At 40.6% G+C, this 26,248-nt stretch overlaps 1 protein-coding gene and 1 pseudogene across 1 annotated transcript in view; one reads left to right on the plus strand and one right to left on the minus strand.

The window, feature by feature from the left end:
- Positions 1-1,992: 1,992 nt before the first annotated feature.
- Positions 1,993-8,842, plus strand: LOC116688053 (twist-related protein 2-like; annotated as a pseudogene).
- Positions 8,843-13,638: 4,796 nt separating this feature from the next.
- The window catches only part of LOC116688048 (histone deacetylase 7-like), a 30,632-nt gene continuing 18,022 nt past the window's right edge, over positions 13,639-26,248 (minus strand). Inside the window, 13 exon segments of the mRNA XM_032513826.1 lie at positions 13,639-14,049; positions 17,077-17,174; positions 19,827-19,946; positions 20,441-20,528; positions 21,596-21,651; positions 21,907-22,014; positions 22,963-23,012; positions 23,157-23,277; positions 23,369-23,457; positions 23,460-23,501; positions 23,752-23,950; positions 24,409-24,654; positions 24,920-25,170. Coding sequence (XP_032369717.1) covers positions 13,917-14,049; positions 17,077-17,174; positions 19,827-19,946; positions 20,441-20,528; positions 21,596-21,651; positions 21,907-22,014; positions 22,963-23,012; positions 23,157-23,277; positions 23,369-23,457; positions 23,460-23,501; positions 23,752-23,950; positions 24,409-24,654; positions 24,920-25,170 — 1,601 coding nt within the window. The 3' untranslated portion in view covers positions 13,639-13,916.

Consider the following 26,248-nt stretch of genomic DNA (forward strand, 5'->3'; position numbering starts at 1 on the left):
ATGACTCTCCTATCCCTCCACTGTCTCAAACCAATAAGACCCAATTCTAATTCCAGTTAATCCTGAAGTCGACTTAGCCTGTTATGTAAATACAACCTCATATAATTCACTGTCTCTGTCTATGGCCTTGCTTTGATGTTTTTTTTTCTTCCAAGTTGATTGAACCCAACTGGGATCGAGCTACTTTCCGTTCAACGTCCCTCTCCGAATGAAATGTAAACCAGTGCAATCACGAGGCTCATCAAAAATCTTCTGAACTGCTCTCAGCACACACGGTCCTTCAAATGCCGTGGCACTCACACCCAAATGGTTGGCTAAAGCTGTCAAACAGCGTGTCAAGACTGAAATGAGGTTTAGTTGCTGAGAATCAATACTAATTAAACTTTTGTTAGTGAGTAATACAAGTTATTGAATGTCTTGTCTCTGCGTCTTCATAGAACATCTATGGACAGTGACTGAATTTAAACCAGTTTTAGAACATCAAAGATGAAACAACTCTTCTATATAATGTTTGTAGGTGTTGAAATATAACGGCTACCATTAAGTACGCTGTCATCAAAAAAATACCCAAGAAAACTCCCTGCAAGATTTCTCTGCAGTGATCCACACATGAGTCACTCAAGTCGTGACGCATGAAGGTATAAACGGACACAATGTTGGGAAATGGACTTGAATCTCAAAAGCAGATTTGCACAATATTTAACAATTTGTTCAAATTGTAGGTTGTTCTACAAGGATTGAACAAACATGAACCTGAGCTAAATGTCTCGTCATTTTCTCAAGATCTGTCTGCTGAAGATCGGTTTGCTGTGTCATGACTGCCGACGTTTAGAAAATGTCTCTAAGTGGCTGCAGACCCAGATGGGTTTGCGGTATGGAGGTGGAACATGTGTCAGCTCTGCCCAGAGGCCATGGATGGCACAATTAGGCGCTCTCTCACCTCTGCAGACTGAGGTCACTGGGCCACTGAGGTTAGGGGTTATTCAGGGTCCCGTCTGAGCTGCCTGCCCAACTCAACACATAGATGACTGGGAGCAGCTGACGTCACTATTCTAAACCAAGCACTGGTTAGGTGTTAGATAACAGATGTTTTGAGAGGTTTTCGGTAATTCAGTAAACATCAGTGTTTACACGCACAATTTGTCAGGAAAAAGCTAATTTTATGAAATTCTTTCTAGGATGTGTGCTTGCACAACTTCACATTTTGTCTCAGATCTACTGTAGCTGCTGCGGTTGAATAGATTTATGAAAAACAATTTTTGGGGTTTGTAGGACTTTACAGTCTGTCATGGCAAAATGTGTAATTTATGCCATTTATAAACACAAAGTCTACATCATGAAGTGCATTGTTTGACCTATAAATCCTCCTTCGGTCTGTTAATCTGCAGTATTTTCATTGACTCGTTCAGCGTTGTGACCTGTGGTTTAACGGATTTGTTTTTATAGTGTCTGGTTATCAGCATGATAAAAAAAAAAAAAATCATGAAAGACAAATGTTGGTGTGAACTCACACTTGTTCCCATCCCATGTTAGAGGAAAAATTGAAATACTTTTAGCACTGCGTCAATACATGTGATTGATGGCTTTAATGTTTAAGAAAAACAGCTGTTGAGAATGTGTGTTCATAGAAATACTGTATATTAAATATTCAATATTCAAGTTTACATCAGTGACTGTCAGAAATATAAGGGTTAGATTAATTTATGTCCTAGTAATGAGTTGATGAACAAGAATGCAGACATGAGGGTGCATATGGACTGACGCTTCGGCCCCAAATCTGGAACCCATAAAGCCTCAGACATCCCTGCAACATTAGACACAGCACTTCTTATTGGCTGAGTGAGCCACTTACCCCCTTCCTCCATCGCCCGCCCAGCTAACGCACACTTCCTGCATCTCTGCCTGTCTCAGGCCGGACCACGCCTTCTGGAAGTCCGCTTAGCCAAAGAGAACTGCCCGTAGGCCTCGGGTTAGAGTTTGGGTATAAAAGAGGCAGAGGTGGACCTGCCTGTCAGATGGTTTGTTGTTGTTCTGTCTGCCAGGTTGAAAGGGGGAATGTGAAAGTGAGAAATTTAACAAGGTAACCAGGAAACAGGGCAGCCACAGCCACGTCCAAATCCAATGGAGCTTCAGAAGCCGTAACTTTCTTTGACAAGAGAGAAAACTTTTGTTAAACAAGCTTGTCAAGTTCAGGTTTGTTGTCGCTTGAAAAAGAACAGCGTCTTTCCTTTGCAGTGGAGGCTGAAAGGTTGTTGGTGGACGGTACAATGAGAGAAGAGGTGTCCTGCACCAACTCCCCCGAAGGAGGTCTAGGCGCAAGCGAAGGGGTTTGGAAAAGAGGAGAAAAGACCCCCCCAAACGGAAACGAAAGGTTTCCCCTTACCCCAAAAAGGAAGTTCTGATCAAGGAGGCAGCCCGGCCCCCAAAAACCCAGCCTGCTGCCGTCTGTTCCGAAGAAGGTGAAGAAAAGCCCTTCGACAGTTGTGTCGTTGGGCCCCACGTCGCTGGGCCCCAGGCTGGATCAACCCTTCGAGGACCTCCACTCTCAGCGCGTCATCGCCAATGTGCGGGAGCGTCAACGCACTCAGTCCCTGAATGATGCCTTCGCCTCGCTACGCAAAATCATCCCCACGTTACCTTCAGACAAGCTGAGCAAGATCCAGACCTAAGTGGCCTCGCTACTTTGATTCCTCTCCCCAGTGCGCAGAGCGACGAGATGGACGCCAAGCTGGCCAGCTGCAACTTCCTGGCCCATGAAAGACTGAGCTACGCCTTCTCCGTCTGGAGGATGGAGGGGGCCTGGGCCATGTCCGCCAGCCACTAGGATCCCCTCGAATTTTCCCCCAACCCCTCGTTTTTCCCCATCTCCATCCCCCTGCCTGGTTGTGTTTTCCCCCTTTTTGACCCTGTTTTTTCCCCTTTTTGGGTTTATCCAAATTTTTATTAAAATCTTTCCATACATTCCCGCTCATCTACGCTTATAATGGGTTTTCCCATTCAAAACCCCCTCATAAAATTTAGAGTTGTCTTGCAACTAAAAAATTTCACGTTCCCCCCCATTGTTTCCCCCCCCACTGCTCCCCTTTTCTTTCCCCAGTTTAGTCCCGTGCAACAAAGGGTTCGCTGAAGCCCCCCAGGTATGGCAAACACAAACACACACACCCACACACAACACCACACCCAAAAACACACAAAACACACAACACACAACAACAGATGAAAAAACCCTAAGAAATCATACAGACACGAACATGAGGGAATTCTGTTTCAAACTGTGTTTTTCTATGTTCCCGAGATCAAAATGTTTCAGTACATTATTTGTAGCCTTTCAGCTCAACAAATAAATACCGCAAATGTACTTTGCAAATAAAATCCCCAGGCAGGAATTTAAAAAATCTGTGCTGCTCAAGACCTCTTAAAGTATCCAGTTCAAATTGAAGCAAAGATAAAACAAAACAATTTATGTTACGAATCATTGTGAAACATGCAGCATAAATTATTATGAAAAGGCTTGATCACAGATGTATTCAGACTGAAGAACTTCAAGCAAAGTTGTTCTATAAAGCACATTTTTGACTGCACATAAACTATTGAAATTTCAATAGAAAGACAAACTGTTAAGTTAACATTAACTGAGTGTTTACATACAGTACTTTACAGCTATGAAGTTTGTTTAGCCTTGCATTCAGGTGTAAAAATATACAATGAACATTGTTGTGTTTTTTATGCAAGTATACAAAGCTGTTCTTCGAGTTGTATAATAACATTTGGGAAAAAATCATATCTGTTATATTTTAACGCAAACTGTGTATCTTATTCTGATATTTGAATGTGAATATCGTTTAGTTCAAACTAGCACTGAATCCATTATCTTCAGTCAGAAAACTAAAACTGTTCTAGGACATTTGACTGATTTTGTAAAAGGTAATATGCTGTTAGTTTGGCTTGTTACACAAAACTGACTTATTTAACAAATGTTACGTAGCTCAGATAGATAACTTGAAGTAAGTCATCAAATAAAGTGTTGGTTCTGTGTCAGTCTTTGCAAATTATTTTTCTTACAAGGTGCAACTCTTGCAAACAAGTTGTCAATGTCAAGAGTCATTTAAAAATAATAAATAACAATAGTAAAAAAACAAATCTAACCAAAGTTAATTTGCACGTAATACATAGCTTGTATAAACTATTTCATGTAAGATTACATTACAAAATGCTTCACATTAAATTGTAACAATATTAAAAATGTCAACAAATGATGTACAATGTAAATAGTCATTTTAAAAGTCAGGTAAAGAATTAAAATATTCGTAAAAAAAAAAAATGTCTATAAATCCTAAAGCACTTTGGTTGTTTCACTTTGACTAAACTGAACTAACAGCACATTATCATCATCATAATCTAAACTCTCTAGTGTTTGACAGACCTCTGATGTATTTAAGACAAATGTTTTCCTCCAGAATCTGTAGGATCGACTTCACACAGGGTCTGGGTTTTTTCAACCTTTTTAACAGACACCAGATTCCTGCACAGGTACAGCATGAAAGGAGGGAAAGAAATGGAGAGTGGGGAGAAATAAGTGGAGGCACATCTCTCTCTCTCTCTCTCTCTCTCTCTCTCTCTCTCTCTCTCTCTCTCTCTCTCTCTCTCCCTGCAGCCTTGCCCTCTCTCCTCAGGATCTTGTATCGTGCAATCAGGCCCCGCCGGGGCCCAGACTAGCAGGAACCTTTAGATTGGAAACAGTTGTGAGGTATTAGGAAGGTGTGTGTACCAGGGTTAGGGTCAGGCACACAGGCCTGTGTAATGGTGTGTGTTTGTGTGTGTGTTTGTAGTGAACTTTAATTACCTTTGCAGTGTGTGTGTGTGTGTGTGTGTGTGAGAGAGTGTGGTGTGTGTGTGTGTGTGTGTGTGTGTGTGTGTGTGTGTGTGTGTGTGTGTGTGGTGAGTGTGTGTGTGTGTGTGTGTGAGTGTGTGTGTGTGTGTGTGTGTGTTCAGCAGATTAGTATACACTTGCAGATGTTGTTTCACTGATTTAATGTTCCCCCTCTCCTGGTTTTAGTTTTATAAGACTTACAGTTTTTATTTTTGAAAAAGAAAAGGTAGCCAGGAAGTCCTTCAAATTAAAATGACAACATTCAAGATAAGCACTTCAACGAAAAAAGAGCGAGGGGCAGAAATGTGACAAGGTGCAGAGACTGTGTCAAGGTGAATGTGTGTTGCTGTGTTGGAAGGAAAACACAATTTTTAATCCAACAGGTTCATACACTGACAGATATTTGAACAGACATAAATGCATTCTTACAGCGTTTCAAGCTATTCACTGTGCAGGAATCACAAATAATACTACAAGTACTACTACAAAGGCTACAAACAACATATATACATTACACTGTCCAGACACACACACACACACATGCAGCCCCCGGCCATGTGCACACTGCAGGTGTTCCACTCCGCGTTATTATCAAACCTCCATTGGTTCCAGCAGCAGACGTTGAGGTCTCCACTCAGTGCTGTGGATGAAATGCCAAGGACCCACATGGTAGCGGAGCGTCCTTGAACGCAGCGTGGTAGTTATTACCTACCACTTTGCCGGCTCTGCCTGTTATCATCAGCTCAGCAGGGGCCACCACAGAAAGTGCTAGAAATTCAAGGCCTGAAACTGACCAGAACATCTAAGTTTAGGAAAGATGATGAGGTTAGAAAGAGTCTGAGACACATCAAAGACAGCATGGGTGTGTGTGTGTGTGTGTGTGTGTATGTGTGTGTGCGTGTGTGTGTCTGTGTGGTGTAATTTAAAACAGTATGTATACATGCGTTTAATGACATGCAGTGTAGTCACTTCTATATGTAAATACCCACAGAAAATACCAAGAATGACATCCAAAAAGTAAAGTTGCAGCCTATTTTTCCTGAAAGCTTCAAAAAGTCTGCTTTTCTTGATCCACACCACCTCTATGGTGGGTTTTGTGTAGGGGGTGGACAAATTAATTGTAAACTTGACAATATTTTAAAGTGTATAATTTTCCATGTTATGTGAGGTGAGGCTGTAATTCATGGCGATGTATTTGGTTGCTGTTCCTTGTAGAAGGTGTTTTGTATTTTGTCCACCCAACATAGTTTTCTTTCCAAAAAACAACAACAACAACGGGATATTTGATTTGACCTGGGTTTACACCATGTGTACACTACATGAAATGTATCCCTAATATTTTGTACTGTCACTAGGGGAACCTTGATAGTCTACAGCATGCACACACACACACACACACACACATACACACACACACACACACACACACACACACACACACACCACACACACACAAACATGAACAGCGGACAGAATTGTACATTTTGAGGAGCCTGATTTTAAGACGTGGGTGTCTGGCTTAGGCCAAAACTTCCAGAATGAGAGGATTGTTCTGTTTGAGTTGGAAAAAAGCAATACTCTCCCTTCTGTTTACATTATAATCAAAATGCCTGTCACTGATCTTTCTTCTGCCGGAACTCCTGGCTTTGTTGCGTCTGTGAGTCCATGTGTGTGTGTTTGTGCGTGTGTGCGTGTTTTACAGTTTGGACTGACCAGCTGTTGGATGCTCTACTGTGCATATTAATTCTCTGGCTTTCACTCCGGACTGATCTGGGACCAGATGTAAATTCCTCTACTGCTCGTTTAAAAAGTCTCATCCAGAAGTTGTGGCTTCTAAGAGTCATCTTTATTTTTAGAGAGCCTGTGAGCCAAGCACAGGTGGGAGGGTTGTGTGTGTGTGTGTGTGTGTGTTTGTGTGTGTTTGTTTGTGTGTGTATTACTGTTTGTGCTTTTCACTGCTTCATGCATATGTGCTTGTGTATTTGCATGTGTGTTGGCCTTGCTCAGACAGCTGCAGGGATAGAGAGTTATGGAGGACTGACTTCTGATTTGACACGTAGGCAACCAAACGCAGCTTAACTCGGGTCCAAAATGCATCAGGATCTGTCTTTTACAAACACAATTCACAGAAACAAAAAAGGTTTTGTGTGATTTAATATTTTGAGTTTAAATAATAATTTAAAAAAGTTCATGGAAAAATTGAAATGCTCCCCAAAATACTCCAGAAGCACATTTAAATGTTTTTCTTCAACATTTGTTTTCTGGGAATCTCGTGTGCTCAGGTAGGCATCTAGATCTTAGAGTGGTGCAGTCCGAGAGGTAATTACTGAATGTACATAAATCATACTACTGCAGAAAAATTGCAGACCACACGCATTATCAAACATAGGGCTTGATTTTATTAAAATCTTAAGGATTATGACTTTGAGTTTTGAAAAACAAGATAAACAGATAAATGTCAGCTTCGAAAGTAACTTTTGCTCGTACAAGATAAAAGTAAATGCAAACACTTCCGTTACATGACAAAATAAAAGCTTTTGTCTTACAGTTTGTACATTTTGAGGCAAAATGAAAGTCATGTGAGGGGATGAGAGCCACAAACATACGTCTAACTCTTTCTGACTTCTTCTTTTCTCTGTGTGTCTTTCTTGAAGCGTGGAACAACACACTGTAATTAGGGTGAACTGAGAACGCTCCAGATGAAATGTTTGCTTGTTAAAACAAGAGAGGAGAAGTTAAAGGAGCTGTAGGGATTTTTCCACTTTCCATTAAACAGAAGTGTTTGTTTGTACACACATTTTCTAACCTCAACACACATCTCAAAGACTTTCCATGAAGTTCTTTTTTTTTGCAGAAATATGTTTCAGAATGACACACATGTATGACATGTCTTCTTATCTTGAATATGTTACTTATGATTTTACCTCATGTGTTTCTTATCTCTGCAGAAAACCAACAAATGGAAAATTCTCTACACTCAAAGAAGAAATCTGTTCCTGCCTCACAAGACAAGACCCGTATTATATATATTTTTTAATCTTTTCAAAAAACCTTTTTCTCTTTTTCTGGACACATGCTCGACTCATGACACTGAGATGCACTCTTGCAGCTTGACTCTAACAGTCCGGTGTTTCAGAAACACTGGTGAGGACATGATAGTCAAGTGCTGAACATTTGGAATGATGAAAACAAGGGGAAAAAAACAACAGCTGGCCTGCGTTGACAATGAAACAAAATGGCTGCTGGTTTGAGTGCCTTGGGTAACACCGTGATAACCATCATCCACCTGACTCTTCACATCGGATGACTCACTGCCAGACAGACATTAAGATGACTCATGATAATGGCACAGTGATGGTTAGAGGGCGGTCACAGCCAATGAATGTTTACAGCTAAAATGCTAATAAGCTAATCGCTCTGGCTCTCAAAGCCCAGTCTTGTGGGAAAAAGAGGAGCATGAGGAATCTGACGCAGATCTTCTACTTTGTTGTGCTATAACAACTGGACAGCTTTCTGTGTTTTTTTTTTTTTAAGTGTATCTGTTTGTGAATTTGGTATATGCACTCTGTCTTACTTTGACTCTGCTCATGCATTATACTTGGCTTTAATGAAAAATGCCCATGGGAAAATGTCTTAAACCACTGATCACATTTTAGCCACTATTCCACTTCTGTTTATTTTCACTTTAGCTTTTCTGTTATTTGTGAGCTTTGCAGAAAGTAGTATTTTAAAATGCAAGACAATCTGATTAATGTCTATTTCCTGCAGCTTTATTAAATATCTTTGCAAACTTGCTGTGAACGTTTTCACGCAATAATGCAAAAAATAAAGACACAATATAGAGGATTCATTTGAAACCATAGTAGTCTAATTACTGTTTGATCATGTTTCTTTTGTATTGTTTTGCATTTGCTTTTGATAATTGTTGTTTTGTCAGCGCCTGTGGACAATAAAAACTCTTTTTTAATGCTGTATATAAGAGTAATATTTTGATAATCAGAGGAATAATGCATGACGTGTCAGCATTCAGTAGTAATTCAGATATGAGAGGAAGCTGTGGTGAATTTGGTAATTTACCTTTATTAAGGATTTCTTTTGCAAACAAAAAAAGTAGAAAAGACGAAGATAGACAAAAACACAAAACATAAGTCATTATGTACACTGTACAGATATAAGTCAGAGAGTCAGTTAAGAGAAAACTGGACTTGCCTGCAGTCTTAACTTAGATCCAGTTTGTTAAGGCTACCTTCACACAGGTTGGTCAGCATGATACTCCAAGGCACACAGAATGAAGATTTGGCCTCTAAGTACGTACAGGGTTCATTTTTCAGATCAAATACAAAAATAAGTCATTTACATGAATTAAGACAAAAGATAAGACATCAGATATGTCAGCTCAATGTTCTCGTAAAACTTTCCAAGGTACACTCGGACTGTCCTACAGCTATGGAGTTGAAACTCACCTTCGCTTCGCTTTCACATTTTCATTACATTAACAACGATTTGACAGGTTTTGAGTTACATTCAAAATGCAACATAAAGAAAGAAAGAAAGATACGTTGGCAAACGTACTGCACTAAAAAAAGGAATAATCCATAGCACCGTCAAAATTGTGTTAAACATACAAAGAGCACTTCAAAGACACATAATCTTAATAGAATAGTTTTTTTTTTAAAGAAATTAATTTGTTTATATTTCCGTCCTGTGTTTTTTGTGCTGTTCAACTGTTTGGATAGAAAAAAAAACATTCACAAATTCTTCAAAGTCTTTGAAGTTCTTTAAGCCATGCCAGTCCTGGGACGGCACATTGTTCTCATAAACTTTGGTTGCGTTTAACCTGTGTCCAATTGCACTGTGTGGATATTCAACTATCTCAGTATTATTCAACTATCTCAGTATTGACTGTCTCAGTATTTCTGCTAAAATGGCGTTATTTGGTCCGGGGAGCTAAACATCCCCGCCGCTGACGGTAAACAGAACGCTGCTACGTTGATGATGAACGAAGTACACGTCCGTTTGTCCTTTTTATGACAAAAATTAAAGTTACATAATAAATTTACAAAGTACAGCAGGAATGCTCATACACAGGTAGAAACACTGGTCCACTTAACAAACATGATCAAAGTTCAGATTTTAAGACCCAAGTCATTGTGATCTTCGAATCCTGAGGGCAATGGAAGTGCACTTTAAGTGTGGGATTGTCGTGATGTCTTTGGATGGGTCTCATCCAAAATGGGATCTGCATTGTCACATATACAATCATTTCTGAGTGGTTACACTGCACTCCAGCATCAAGGGCGATTTCTGTCTTTGCTGACGTGTAAAGAACGTCTTTCTCCCCTGATATTGATACTCCAATGACTAGAGGCATTAGCTCTTCATCTACAGTATGTCTACGTTTTTAAGATGCACTTCATCAAAGACTGCTGTGTCTTCTTTTATCTGCCAGGGAGCCAAAACAATAACTGCAGCCATATAGAGTATTGCTGCATGTGCTCCGCTGACAGGCCAAGAAAAAGAGAAAAAAGATGATTTAGGAAAATATGTGGACATGCAAAACAATATGAAACATATGTATCACAGACGTCACTGTAGCTTCACTCTTACTGGATTCTTAAACAAAACAAAAATCTGCTGCTGACATTCACAAATATGTGCGCCAAATGTCAAATGAAAGAATATTGAAATCAACTAAAAACACAAACAAACAAAATGTTTGATTGTCAACATGGCCGATATGGCTGTGTCTCCTCCATCTTGTCAAGTTCACATTACAGAACGGTGCAGTGCAGAACGCTCAGAAGCTCCTGTTTTTTTTTTCTTCCTTCACTGGATCTCTGTCACATTCAGACAAATGACATCATCATAGTGGGACGCGGAGGATATGTGCTCTCTTTCACCGGCACGTCCTTCAAGGACGACTCCTTCCGCTCAGAGTGATTGGCTTCAGCAAACCCAGGTGACCTTTGACCCCGCCTTCAAGGTTTCAACAGTGCGAGGAGTCTCTGGCAGGTCTTGGGGGACCATTTACAAGGTGAATGTTTAAAGTTGCAGAGCTGTGCTTTGTCAAGAGTGTTCATGTCAATGCTACAAGAGAGTGAAGATCCTTCATGAATTCACCTCTGGTTGTCTTTATTTTCCACTTTTTCTCAGTTTAGTGACCAGGAAAAGTCTATTGAGGTGTCATGAGAGTATGAATGTTTCCCAGGGGAATGTTGTTGCTCAGTGTGTTTGTGTCAGACTGCAGCCACTAGTTATACTGGTGGAGGAGTTTTTTGTGAGGTGATGAATACAGTGGTTGAACTGAGGAGGACATCTGCTTCTAGTGATGGTCTAAATGCATAGCTTTGTCTGTGCGCGTGTGTGTTGTGTGTGTGTGTGTGTGTGTATGTGTGTGTTTCCATAGACTTGGTTGAACGCAGCAGTCAGGATACTCTTTCCTCAGAGTAAATCACCTTTCTCTGTCAGTTTTTCTGGCCGTTTCTGTTTCCTTAATGAACGAGAAAAGACAAAGATTGTATGACACATAAAGTGTGGTATTGTAAAGTCGCTGAAGCAGAAGATATTAAATACAACGTTGTCCCTACTTGTCGGAGGTGATCGCTCCCATCGACAGCGAAGCGATGGCGCTGACGGCCTCGCTGTCCGAGTCTCGCCTCAACCGCCGTCTTTGCGCCTGCAGGTAGGTCAGATCCACTGTGGCGGCCGAGTCCTTCACACTCTGCCAGTACTCACCTGCAGGAAGCCAGGAGATTAAAAAAAAAGGGAGAGAAAGGGGGGGGGAAAAAAGAAGAAAATTGGGCCTCTTGTTTTTATTCCCGTGTTGTTTTTTTAAAAGCTTCTTGGGGAAAGTGCCTGCCCTGCATTTTTAAAAAGCAGACGGGGTTTTTATCCACCAGTTTTTAGTGTTGATTGAATATAAAATTGCCTGTTTAAAAAAGCCAGGGCCCCAAAACCTGTTTTAATTTCGAAATTTTAAATCAAATTTAAATTTGTTTCTCAGGGGCTCCAGACTTGAGTCCCGGGAACCCGGGAAGTCAAATCAACAGGTTTGTAAAGGTTTTCCCATGAGCGGTGGTTCTGGGTTGCGCAAAACCCCATTATTCACCCCCGGCCAAAAAAGATGGGCTTCATTTTGTGGCTTTTCAAATTTTTTAATTAATCTAAATTTTTTTGGGAAAACATTGGTGCAAACAGGAGGGGATGTTGCGAAGGGCGTGTGCCAAAAAAAGTTTTGAAAAAATGGAGCCCGGGGGGGGGTGTGTGTGTGTGTGTGTGTGTGTTTGGGGGTGTGTGTGTGTGTGTGGGACCCGGGGGGGGAGGGAGACAGGGAGAAAAGGAGGAGAGGTGGCCAGTGAGAAGGGGGATGAGGAAAAGGAGGGGGGAAAGGGAAAAATGAACAAATTTTTTTTCATTTAAATTAAAACTAAAAAGGGGGGTTTGAAAACTTGAAAAATTTCAAAGTCATTATTAAATTGAAAATTTTTTAAAAAATAAAAAAATAGTAAAGAAGCAACGTTGCAAAGCAGAATTTTCATTTAAAACTCAGAATTGTGGAACCCAAAAATGTTGACTTTAAAAAACCTTTGTTATTAAATGTTTAGTATATATTTTTTAATTTTTACATCTATTTTATTCTAAATTTTTTCCCCCCTTTTTAACTCCCCTACAGGTTTGAAAAAACTGTATTTGCCCCCCAGTCAGATCAGAGCATATTTGTTTGGTATTAGTTTAGAGTTTTTTTGGGGAAATATTAGGTTTTAAATTTTTTTTATGTGCCCGGGCCCGGGGGCGGGGGAATTGTTTTAGGAAATTTTGCAAGTAGCGGGGTCTTTTCCAAAGGCTGAGCAGCAATTTTTAAACGGGAAAAACATGCAGGACCTGGAAAAATTTGGGTTAGGGTTTTTTTTAATCCCTTCTTTTTTTTGTCCTTTGGGCCCTATGGGCAACAAGATGAAAAAAACTGTGGGGTTTTAACTTTTGGTGGATTTATTTGTTGAGGCCCCCACCCCCATCACAAATTTTTCATTTTATAATCATTTTTTTAATTTTTTTTAAATTTATATTTTTCACTCTGAAAACCCCTCAATTAATGGTGTGAGGCTCTGATCAAAAGGGTTTAAGGGGGGGGTTTGAGGTGTCGTTTCCCCCAAAAACCGGAAAAACTCTCGGCGGACTGGACACCCTTTTTAAGGTTTTTCCCCAAACACGGACTGGGACAGAGGCCCCACCTGGGACACAAAGGAGAAAGTAATTAGAAAAAAACCCCAAAAGTATTTACCGGACACCCCACACAACCCCACAAACACACACACACCCCAAAACAAAAAACCCCTCCCCTTTCCATGCCTAGCAAGGCGGGGACGCAGGTTTCCCCAACACCCAAAGAGGGCCTTTGGGTCTTTGGTCCCCCCCCCCAACCAGGGAAAAACCACCCCGCCATGAAACAGCGGGAGGGTCGGGGAAACCCAAAAACCTAGTGGGGAAAGGAACCCCGCACACAAAAACCCGGCCCCCGCACCCCACAAAACCCAAAACCAAAAAAAAACCACACCCCCACACCCCAACCCCAACACCCCCAAAAAAAAAAAAAAAAAGGTTGAGCAGAGAATAAATTTGGTTTAAAAAAGAAAAAAATTTTTTCTTCAGATTTGATAACCTCTATATTTCAGAGCAGGGGGTTCCCCTAATTTTAAATGCCTTTTCTTTTTCCTTTTATAAAACCCATCATTTATCAAAAAGGTTTTTAAATTTTATTTATTCAGAAATAAGGTTTTAAACCCGAAAATGCAGGACAACTTCATATTAACTATTAACAGAGGTAAACAGTGAAATAAACCAAAAGCAAGTTCATATGAGGTCCTTCGGGAAACTAAGACACACTTTCAACACCAGAGAAATCATTACAGATATGTATAAATAAGTATGATTGGATTTCAGACTGCACTTTGTGTGATGTTAACACTGATTCATATCTATGTCCCTATGTGTGTGCATAAGAGTATGTTATTGTAAAGTGAATGTGTGCTGTATAAGAATGAGGTGCTTATTGAGGCTTACACTTGGCTGTGACTTTGTAGCCTCCAAGTGATGACACATGGCCTTCGACAGCATCAAAGCCAGCTGACACCAGCACCACATCAGGGGAAAACTCGTGGGCAATGGGCATCACCACGGCTCTGAGGAGGAAGAGAGAAAACAACGATGCTTAGAACCAAATGCTGTATCGTACGTTACATTCATGCAAGTCCTTTGGCCTCGCTGAAATTAGATAGTACATTTAAGAAATCATGCTTTCAACAGTCGTTCATAATTTGTTAAAAAGAAAAAAAGATAACTTGGAACAGTGAATAGAGGAGAATATTGTGAGAGGGGAAATCATTGAGGGGTTGTTTAACATCAGAATAGACTGAAACAGATTAGTTACTGTAAAGTAATAAACAGAATTTTTAAGTTGCCGGTAATGAACAAAAAAAACCATCAAACTGAAATCACTGCAGAGTTGAGGTGATTGATTTGCGACCATAACACTTGTACAATGAAATACTTTTCTGGATTGTTAACTGCAAACATTTACTTCATTGAAAACTCCATCCATTTGAAAATGATGAAAGATAAATTATCAAAGGCCATGTTTCAAGCGCTTGATCTCTGTTCTCAATCCACTCCTGGTAAGTGGCCAACACTAGAAGGCGGGCTAGCTCCCAGGTGTAAAATGTGTGCAACTGTTTAAATGTGAAGCAGAGCACTTCTTAAAAAAAGAAGCATGAGCACTCTGAAAAACTTTCCCGAATATATAAAGATTAAAAAATGGTCAAAGTAAAGCATATTTAGGCAGGTGGTAAACACTGAAAAGTTTCTCTTTTTGGAAGTGACACAAGCAGATAAAAATGAGACCTTTGACATATCTGGGCTGAGACGCCCACATACTGTATACTCTACTCAGCGGAGACCACTTTCCTCGCCTCTATGCTCTCCTCCTCACTTCCTCTCGTCTACCGCTGCCAGTTATTTAGCAAGAGCGCACGGCCCATGCCGCGTTTGATTCTCTCTCTCTCTCTCTCTCTCTCTCTCTCTCCCTCTCTCTCTCTCTCTCTCTCTCTCAGCGGCAGTTCAAAGGCGTTTGTGTGCGTCTGGTTCCTATTAGGAGCTCGTCCCTCTTCTCACGTCACTGACAGCCAGCCATCTGGGATCCATTGGGCCTAATTACGCCGCCTTTGGATTCCCTAACAATGCACCCCCCACTTCTTCTCTCTCTTCTGCTTTCCTCTCCTCCATAGTTTGTCATTCATAAGTAGCCACTGAGAAAAGCACATGCAAATATGTGCATCTAAACATATATGTTATGCACAAGCCAAAATATATACGTATGCTCTTTCTTTGAAACTGTGTGTGTGTGTGTGTGTGTGTGTGTGCTGTGCTACCGGTGATTAGACTGCCCTTAAATTCTGACCACTTTAGTAATCCTCCACACATACACACACACACACACGCACACACACGTACAGACAATGTCATGACGCTTAATCTCAACGCAGCTGAGCTTTCTCTTGATTGTACTAGAGTCCCACCGCCACTCTCAACCACAATATTTCCCCTGTCACTGACACACACCCAAAAACAGAGACACACATCATCAACAACCGCTAGTTTTCTGTTCCATCCTGATGAGAAACATTGAGTCTGGAACATCCCGTCGTCTAAATCATGTATTTAAATTGAATTACAGAACTGGCATCAGACTAGATACTTAATTGCATAAACATGAATTCATGATGCATTAAATTTTGTCTGCATAGCGTGTTATTTTTTATTTGCGCCAGTTAATCCACAGAATGGTGGCAAAGTCTACTGAAAAATGTTTGTAGCATGTGTTTTTAGAAAAATCCCTTCTGTGCCGCTTCATGTATTTTGCTTTTTAAACATCTTGATAATCTTGCTGCAGTTGCAAACGCAAATGACAGTTTTACTGTTATTGTGTTTTTTTTGCCTTAATTTGATAGTTGACAGTAGCAGCAAATATGGGGTCGTTCCCCATGATGACTTGCAACAAAGGTCTTTGGCCGGATATGCACCCCGGACATCACAACTACATGGTATGTACCTCAAACCACTGGACCACCAGGACGCTCTTTCTCCACAGAGCTTTGATTCAGGGAAAAGTTTCTTGGGGTAAAACACAATACGGCACAGTACTACAGTGTGGTTAACTGAGGAAGTTTTACACATGAAAACACTTGCCATTTACCAAACTGGATGAAAAATACCCAAACCAGACGCCTGCTCAGGAAAAGACCATTTGTGTCTTAATAAGCATTCAGAGCTCCAGTAAACACTGGACTTAGTGTTTCTGAGCCCGCCTATTGGCTCTATGGATTTATACCAGTATGGGTTAGCTCATTAGCATCTTTCCTTTGACGAGGGGCCCACCCACTGCGTCTGCTGCATGCAGAACCGTGTAGAGCTCACATAATGTTTAATCATCTAGTGGCGAGCCAGTGTTGCTGACAAAGTTTGTCACAGTGCAGAGCAGAAGCAAAGTTAATTCATTCAGGAAAAATAGCTTAAATTAAATTATATGTGGTAAGAGCAAAATTGAGTTTCACTAACAACAATCAATGGAAAGTTGTGACTTATTACCATTGCAAAAACCTCATCAATGTTTTAGTGTATAGACATTGATTACTGGCAACCATTTTTTAGAGGAGATCAGACTCAAAGATGAAACCCTGCTTGAGTATGTCTCAAAGGTGTTGCATTCCAGTGGGCTTCAACCAGGAGGAGAAATAATGGCTTATTGTTTGTCCTCCTGGGACACGCACTTCATTCTAGTTAGTGAAAAATTTAAATAATATGCTTTCTGTCTTTTCTTCACCTGGCTGGTTTCTGCCATTGTGTTATTGTAAACCTGGTTTTGCTAAACTAGCTTTCCAACATCCTGGCACAGTACTGACAGCCAACAGTACCTGAGGTGATGTAAATAATAACCTTGACAATGAAGTAAAACATTTAATTGAAAGCAGCATCACAAACAGAAACATATGACGGCCTAGATGTATGCAAGTATATTGAATTTGTAGCAAATAGAATTGCACAAACAAAACAACGGTGCAGACCTTTAATTTTATCTTATAAACTGCAGAGTACGACAGTATCATAAAAAAATACGATGTGCCTTATAAAGAACATTTGCGGCTATTAGTTACCTGAATGCAGCCAGGTACTCTGCATCGCCCATGGGAGGGTTCAAACCCCCTGTCCAGCCAACATTCACATTGAAGCCCTCGCCTGCACCTGTACCCACCTGAATGGAGAGAGAAAGAGGGGAGAGAGAGAGTGAGACAAAGAGAGAAAGGGTCTCTGTGAATGTCAACAGAGTTAATGAGTCCCAGAGAAAGTTGAGAAACTGCATGACAATGACAGATTTGTGTCAAATGTTCATAAAATAAGCAAGGCTCTTCCAAAATCTTGCATTGCACCAATCAAGGAAAAGTTACTGCATCTCTTTAAGACAACACCAGGGAGTGATTATGATTTTTAAATTAAAGACGGATGGCTATTAATTCAACACCCCTGTCCTTCCATTTTGATTTTGATACAATTTGTCAAATGGCCTTATAAATCACTCTGAGCCACAACAGAGCAACACCCGTTTATGATTCCCAAGATTTAGGATATAGCTATACTGGGAAATATTTCACATTTGGAAATTGCTGCCTGATCTTGTAAAATGTTCTTTTTATATACTGAAAATTTAATATTTGTACATAACGGGAAGACTGTATATGTGTTCTGTAAGACATTTAGTAGGTTTGGTATGTATGACATGTCAAATAAAACATACATGGAATACTACTCTAACATACTGTACATATTTACATTTTATTTGCTGTACTAAGATTGACATGTACTTCCAAATAGCCAAAGTGGATAGAGGCTCTCTCAGTTTGACCTCAAATATTTGGGGCAGAGAGTGAACTGAGGCCCGGCTCTTGGAAAGAAGGTTTAAAGATTCCTGCCTTTCTCTTTGTAGTCCTGCTAGCAGCCATTTAGTTCTTCTCAAACCCCTTCACTATCAGTCAATGTGTCAGTTTGAGGGCAGAATGAGGAGGTTGATTGACATACTCTTGGCAACAAGGCGTGGTAATTGCCTTTGTGTGTTTGTGTGTGTATGGGTGTGTGTGTGTGTTTAAATGTGTGTGTATGGGTGTGAGAGGATGTTTGAAAGAATGCTGATGAGCATTGCAGAGCGTCTGTCTCCATTCTTCTCTCAGTGGACGGGATGTTCACAGGGCAAACTAAAAACACATGAGGCCTTCTGTCCTTTGCCAACTGGTAATGTACCCGCCGCCCGCACACACACACACACACACACACACACCACACACACACACACACACACACACACACACACACACACACACACACACACACACACACACACACACACACACACACACACACACACACACACACACCACGCCAATTCCTGCTATTGCTCCAAGTGTCTTGCACTCCTCTCTGTCTTCTTTAACTCTTTCATGTTTCAAGAGTTGCTGGACTGGATTAAGTCGTCGCCAATTTCTGTGTGGTATTCGGCACTCTCTGTTATAGCTATGACATCACACCCCTACCCCATGGTGTGTTATATACCTAGATGGGGGACAGTGAGACTACAGAGGTTTACCACACAGCTCAACAGAGGTTGAGGGGCCACTTAAGGCAAAGCCACATCCAAGCCAGCAGTGCGTTTTATGTACCGTCCCTCATCAGGGGATTTTATGGGAAAACATTGACTATTTTATCCTCATTATTGTGGGGGAGGATGGGAGAGTAAAAGGAGGGGATATGGGGGGGATTGAATGGGTTGTGAATGCCAACATGGGTTGGGGTCGATTCATCCGACTGGGGATAGTCATCACACTTGGTTTCTGGTAAGACCGCAGGCAGAATTCATAGGCATCTCAATTTCCTTTATGCAAACATAGGCATGCAATTCAACTGTACACATCCTGTTGTGAGTATTACATCCAAAACCCTGAAGCCTCTTAAATAAACTACAACTAGGGAAATAAACCTACAGTAGATACACAAAATCAAAAGGTGATAGGCTTACGGCAAGTTCACCGGATAAACAAATTTGCAGCATTTGGAAATTTCATGTTGAATAAGTCAAAAAGTTGCAAGAATGAAAGCAAACTAAAGCAAACTCAGTAAATATGAGTTATTCATGTTAAGAAAAAAAACCTAAAACAATAAAAACAAATTCTAACTGTTGTTGAAAAGACATTTTCAGATTAAACTTCAAGCACTTTATGTTCAGCTTTGTTATTGTAGGCAGCTAAAATTACAAGATTATATTGCTTGGATTCCAGTGGTATGAGTAAAATATGTTTAATCTAATCGAAATAGATCCGCGATTGTCTGATGCCGAATTGTAGGAAAGATATTTTAATCGTAATCCCTTGTAAACTGCAAGATAATCCATTCTAAACTGTCCCATTTTTCTCCAGTGCAATGCAGACTGTGATCCGTCATCATGACCAAATTGAGGTTATAATTGGGGCATTAAATCATGTTGATTATTCAGAGATTTATTATTACAATCATTCTTCTAGTTTTGACAAGTATATGCTAAACACAAGGCTCTTGATCTCCCTAATTGCCACTGGAATCACATAATTACCAAATATTTCTATGCCAACATATCAATTTCCACATGGGAGGTATTATTATAAATTCTGTAATCTTAGGAGTCAACGTAATAGAATATACTCTGATCATCTACTCTACAAAGAAAACCTGTGTTGTCAGTATAGTCTCATGTGTTGTTATTTTGTTCTATTGTGTATCTAGGTACATGCAGAGACACACAAACACACACAAACATTCAGCCATCACCATAACAACACAAACAAAGCAGAAAAACACAACACTGCTGTGGAAGACTACCAACCTCACTGGGATGTCCACTACCAGGAAAAAAGTTGCCATCGTCATAGCGATGTAGAGAGATGTACAACACGCTCGGGTCATTATAAAAGGCTTCCTGGGTTCCATTGCCATGGTGAACATCCTGGACAGTGATTGGATGACAGGTTAGGAAGTTGCTGAGGACCAAGCAGGTATTTCACACATAATTATACCTACATGGCTTTTTTCCTGTCAATGGCAAATGTGTTTCAATCTTAAAAGCTTTTTGATGAAGCAAGTAGTAATTAGTGTTTGATGCAGAGAGCACGGTGCGTAAAGACATGCTACAGGCTCATGTAAACACACATGGTGAACAGAGACAACCACCTGGCTGCGGATCAATATCTGCACGTGTGTGTGTGGGTGTGTGTCCATATGACTGCGTGTGATTTTGCATATGTGACAGTTCAGTTCTCACATGGAGACCAGAGATAACAGTCTCTTAATGAAAAAAAAGATTAATTGAAGTGCTACTGTATAGGGCTACTCTGCTTCTGGGACCTTGTTCCATGATACATTTGTGTGCCAGTGTGTTTTTGTCTGTTTATTCCTATCCATGTGGAGACCAGTGACGCTGGTCATGCGGTGGGTCCTCACCCAGTCCACGATGAGGATCTTGCTGACGTTAAGTTTGTGTTGGAGCTGCTTGGCGGCAATAGCCACAGAGTTGAAGAAACAAAAGCCCCTGTGGACAAACAGACAGGAAGCGAGGCAGCCACATGTTTTATCAGAACAACATCTTCAGAAAATTCATATAATAGAATCCCCATATGGACCTTAGGAACCTCTAAGACATGTCTCCAGTTGTGTGGCGTCATGTGGTGGCTATTCAGTCCAGGTTGTGACAATCACGGCACTGACTTTAATGTGCAAGTCATAGAGGGAAACTGCTGCCAGGCAAACAATTACTGCAAGTATTGGTGAAATGAGGATGTTTCATTTCAAGTTGTTTTGCATTTCATCTTCCACTGCTGACAAACAAAAAACGGCTTTTCACATTACAACATTGTGCTGAGCCTAAAATCTTGTACTTCTGGGAAATGCAGAACCCACACATTTTGTGACAAACACAAAACCAAGCTTATCATAAAATTCCCTTCACATTCCAAATGATAACAACGTGAATTGCTGGCAGGACATGTGAGATGATTTCAGAGAAATTAACTTACAACTTGGCGCAGCAGTTCCCTCAACACTCGCTGTCTACAGTAAAGGTATGCAAAAAAGTGTTGATGTATGAAAAACAATTGGCAGTGTCAGCAAGGGTCGTAAACTGTGTGTGCCTTTGTCTGTGTGTGTGTGTGTGTGTGTGTAGATGCTATATCATAAATGCTGTCCAAATCTGCTCATCAAGAAAAGTCATTATCATCCCATAAATAAACAGTGACAAGCAATGCTGAGCACACACACAGTCCCAGCTGAATGTGGTTACTTGGCTAATGCCTCCAACCAAGATTGACACAAATCAATGCACACAAATACACACACACATGCACAGTTTCTTTTAAGGTGCCTTGCTCTGTGTCTCGAAAGTGTAAAAGAAACTGAGCAGAAGAGGTAGATTGCCTCGGGCATCAGTCAGGTAGCACACACACACACACACACACACACACATTAAGACAGAGAAACATAGGCTCTTTCTCTCTCTTGCTTAGAAGTGTAGGTGATCTGTAATAAATCCTTTGAAACACTTTGTCAAGACCTCCTGGTATATGTGTGTGTGTGTGTGTGTGCGCGCGCTGCTGTACTTACAGAGGGGAGGAATGGTTTGCATGGTGTCCAGGAGGTCTCACCACTGCAAAGCCATTCTGTGAGAGGAAAGCAACAAGTTTAAAACCTTTCAGCTTTCAGGGGTCAAGCTTATACCTGGCTAAATTGTATAATGTAAAGCTATGTTCATTGTAGACAACAGCTATCTACAGTAGGGGAATTACTAAAGCTCTACTGTCAAAGTGTGTGTAATGGTTGTTTACCCCACACAACCTGTTATACTGCAGCTCTTAAAATTGCTGAGTAAAAAAGACATGTATTTGTTGATAAGGTATTTGGTAACAAAGACACACCTTTAGCTCTCCTTGTGCCACCTTCAGCGCAAGGTCTGTGACACATCCTGCAGCAATACGGGAAGCTACTGATGTGTGAAGTTCATTCCAGATTGTATCAATGTCTACCTGTAAGTACAAAAGAAAGGAGTCAGTTTCAAAGTCAGCCAGAGATATGACTTCTGTTGAAGGACATGAATAATTACTCCTATAGTGTATTAAATATAATGTGTAAAGGTGGACCTTTAACATTTGTGAATACTAACAATTGTTAGTATCCACAAATGTTGTATTAATTCTCTATACACACTGTCTTATGTTTCAATGTTGCTCCATGTTTCAAAACTCACTTTGGTGGTGTGCCGTGGTGAAACAATGAAATCAGAGGAATTTCTTTTATCACAGTCTTTGCCATCTTGTTCCAATCACTGCTCTTCACCAGAGCAGGCAAGGTCCGGAAATCCAGGCAGATCTGTCGTCTTATCAACTAACACCCAGCCCCTTTCTTCTTTTCCTACCTCATCTCCTCTCCTACTCTCTTATCTGCCTACTCTCCTGTCATTGTGTTTCACAATAGTTGATGGCCATTTCTATCTGTGTTTTGCCATATCAGAGGAGAACACGTTAGATCGTCTTCATTGTTCCTTTCGGATAGTACATTGTTCAATTTAATTCATTGTGTTTTCCTACCTTCACAATTCTTCTTCTGTCTTCTTTTTTGTCTTCTGTATTCTAATTCCCTGTTTGCACACACCCATTCTCTCTGAATATAATCCAGTTTCACTGGAACGCATCGCTCCAAGCTACAGTCTCTATGTGTCCCCTTTTTCTTCCCTTCTTCCTCTCTCTCTCTTCCACATCCCACCTTTGTACAGCCTTTTGATTTCTGATTGGGTTTCAAAGTTTTCTTAGCCAAAAACAATAGCATTAGCAATTTGTAGTATTATTAGTTTAATTGTGTAATGAGGCATAATCAGCAATGTAATGTACGCAATTAGATAAGTGGAAAGATTCCCACATGACTGTGTTTTAAAGGGGTCTACTATGTGTGTGTACATGCCTGTGTGTGGCACTCACCCCAACTCCTCCACATGGCAGCATCACAAAAAGCCGTTGAGACAAAATCCCTGCAGAAGATTGTTTCAGTTATTCAACTGTCATGTGTGTTTATATTGTATTATTATTACTATCATTATTTCAGTATTATTATTACTATCATTATTACAGTATTATTTATTTATTTATTTATAAATAAGTATTATTGATATTACCAGCCAACTTGCGGTTGTCCAGATTGAGGCGGTTGAGTGGGTTGGTGCCGAACAGAAGCACATGTTTCTCTGAATGGACTGACTGCAGCTCTTCTAGAGTGGCCTTCCTACTGCGAATACGCTACATACAAACACACAACCCATATCAACTTAATTTAAAACTGACTCTGGGGTATGAATCTGCCAGTATGTGTAGTGTGTGTGTGTCATACCTCACACTGGTTCCTGAGACCTCTTTCATGCAGTCTGGACCAGATACTCTGGACCCTCCCAGAATGCTCAGGATGGCGGCTGTTGTCCCACAGGTACACTGGTGCTTCTGCATCTGAGCATCATAAACCAGACCTGGACAGACACACACACACACACGCACACACACACACACACACACACACACACAACACACACACACACACACACACACACACACACACACACACACACACACACACCACACACAAACAAATCTAAACCTTGTTTTTTTTCCTCAGTATTTCATGATCCCATTGTACATAAATTGTACATATAATATGTCACCAGTTAATGGGATTCATGGCCTCTTTTCAGTTTCTTGTTCAAAAAAAGCATCCCTCACCTGTGGTGAAGCGTAGCTGGACATCTGCAGCAGGGCTGGACAGTAACAGGGTAGGTATGGCTGTGGTTGGATGTGGAGGAGGAGGCAGGGAAGTGGAGGCTGGGGAGGATTGGGTTCGAACCAGAGGCTGGTGAGGCCAAATTAGGGTAGGCACACCCAGGGGGTCAAGCTGGAGACCTGATCTAAGGTTCACCTGCCTCTGTGGTTCCCAGGACAGTGGGTAAAGAGGAGAAAAAGGGAATGAAGGAGAATTTAAAACCAGCAGCACATTACAAAGACTAACTGAAGTAAACCTCCACATATTCACAAGTTGAATGCCTCTCTTCAGTACATTGCAACTACTCATTATTTGGTCAATTTAATCGTGCTTGTCTATAACAAGCAACTGATATAGAAAATACAGTATTGCCAAGCATGCTCCCTCAATATTTTAACTTGCCCTTTTTATCATGTATAAATAAAGCTACAGCGCCCTCTGATGTCAAAAACATGCTTGTGAATTCAAGTACGTGAGACTAGAGGCACATGTAAACTATTTATTTGTTTCTTAGTTAAAAGAAAAAAGAAATAGTTTAACACTTTTCTTTTAAGGAAAAGTAAAACATCACTTCCCAGAAAGCTCTGCATATCTGTGCAGATGAGAGTTTATATCAGTACCTGACTGAGTGAGTGAGAGGGCTCGATCAAGCTGTCCCGTGAGGAGGTAGTGGATTCTGTGTCGTAAACTGAGTCTGTGCTGGCAGTGCTTTGTCTCCTGCGGTAGTTTTCCTCACACATTGAGCCCGGTTCTGAATCACACACGGACCCGGGACCCGAACCTGATCCTGATCCAATATCCTCCAGGTCCATGTCCTCCGATGGGATCTCGGTCAGACGAGGCTTCTCAATGGACTTGCTTGTTAGCTAACATAAGGTATACGTTTTACAGTGTTAAAAAGTCTGAAAGTAGCAAAAGCTATCTTTAACATGCCTTTCTATACAACTGATGACAAATGACTTCTGTATTTGTACAAATAAAAAATAATAATACATTTTTTATGGAAATCCAAGCACAAGTCAACACAAGTACTCCACAGAATAAACCACATAAAGATCTGCCACTGTCAGTATTAGTTCATTTATTTTCATGCAACATGCTTGTGTCCACGCCTGCCTCCTCTCCTCTCACCTTGCTCATGTGTGCATTCTGCTTGAACCTTTCCAGCCCGCTCTTGTGATATTGCTGGGACAGATGGTGGTGGATGTGTGAGTGACGGCTGGCATGCAGAGTAAGGGGTGAGTGGCTGTAGGGCGGAGGCTCTGAGCGTGTTCGCTCCAGGGGTCTGTGGGAGGGAAAGGTAACTACGCCTTCCCTTCTGGTGGGGGAGGACAGGTGAGGCTGCTGCTGCTGCAGCAGAGGAGTGGAGCTCATACCATGAACTGCAGCAAGGAAGAGAGAGTGAAACAGGTTAAACGGTGGTGAAAAAAGAACGGGGTCTGACAGAACAAGAGGAGTCAGAGGGGTTAGACTACATGTGAAGGAGAAAAAAATAAAGACGCACGATAAATGGAAATAAACATGACAAAAACAAGAGCAGAAAAAACAACGAGGAGGAGGGAGACAAAATGGAAACAAGTGGATTGGGTGTAAGGGAAAAAAAGATTGCTAAGAGGAAAAAAATAGGACGCCTGATATAAATCTTTAAATTATAATAATCTAGATCAATTGTCCATATCTGACTCAAAAATAGAAAGTGAAGTGCAGAGTAAAATATACCATAGCTGTATTTATGTTCAAAATAATGCAAAGGAAAATAGGCCTCAATGATGTTTGAATTTACAGCATATTTCCGTATTTCTTTTGCAAAACTGCATCACCATCAAGTATCAAGTAGAGGGCGCCCTTGTGCTGTTTATATTTTAATATTTAGGCAAAAGAAATATTCACAACATCAATGTTCTTACAGTCTTGGATTTTATAAGAATTATTATTATTAATATTTTTACAGCAGACATTTTGACTTATTTTAGCAGGAGTGCAGGTGTTACTTGCATCCTAAACCTGCACACCTAAAGGATATTAAGTTCATATTGACCTTTTCGGTTACACTTACAGCAAAAAAAAGTAGAAAATGTCTGCTGTGAAAAAGGTCCATTATGAGTATTGCTAATAGTTAATGTACAGGATTTTTGTTGTGATTGGCAGAACTTAAATAAAGCAAAGGTGATACAGTAAATGAAAAACAAAAGTGTACATACATTTGGTAATGCTTCCTTTTTGCACGTTTAAATAGAGGCTTTTAAGTACTGGAAATTATGGAGTTTTATTTTGTTGTTCAACTGTTTTTTATCACTATTTCTTCTTCTTTTCTTTTCTTTTATTTGTATGTTCAAAATAAAAGATATCAATCAATGCTTCTCTTACACAAAAGCATAAGTTTCCTTAATTAACTGAAAAAGAAACATAGCTCAGTGATGGTTGCACTTTTAAAATGTAAGCATAACAGCGAGGAACAAT

This window comes from Etheostoma spectabile, chromosome 4, assembly GCF_008692095.1.
Source record: "Etheostoma spectabile isolate EspeVRDwgs_2016 chromosome 4, UIUC_Espe_1.0, whole genome shotgun sequence".
Lineage (NCBI taxonomy): Eukaryota > Metazoa > Chordata > Actinopteri > Perciformes > Percidae > Etheostoma > Etheostoma spectabile.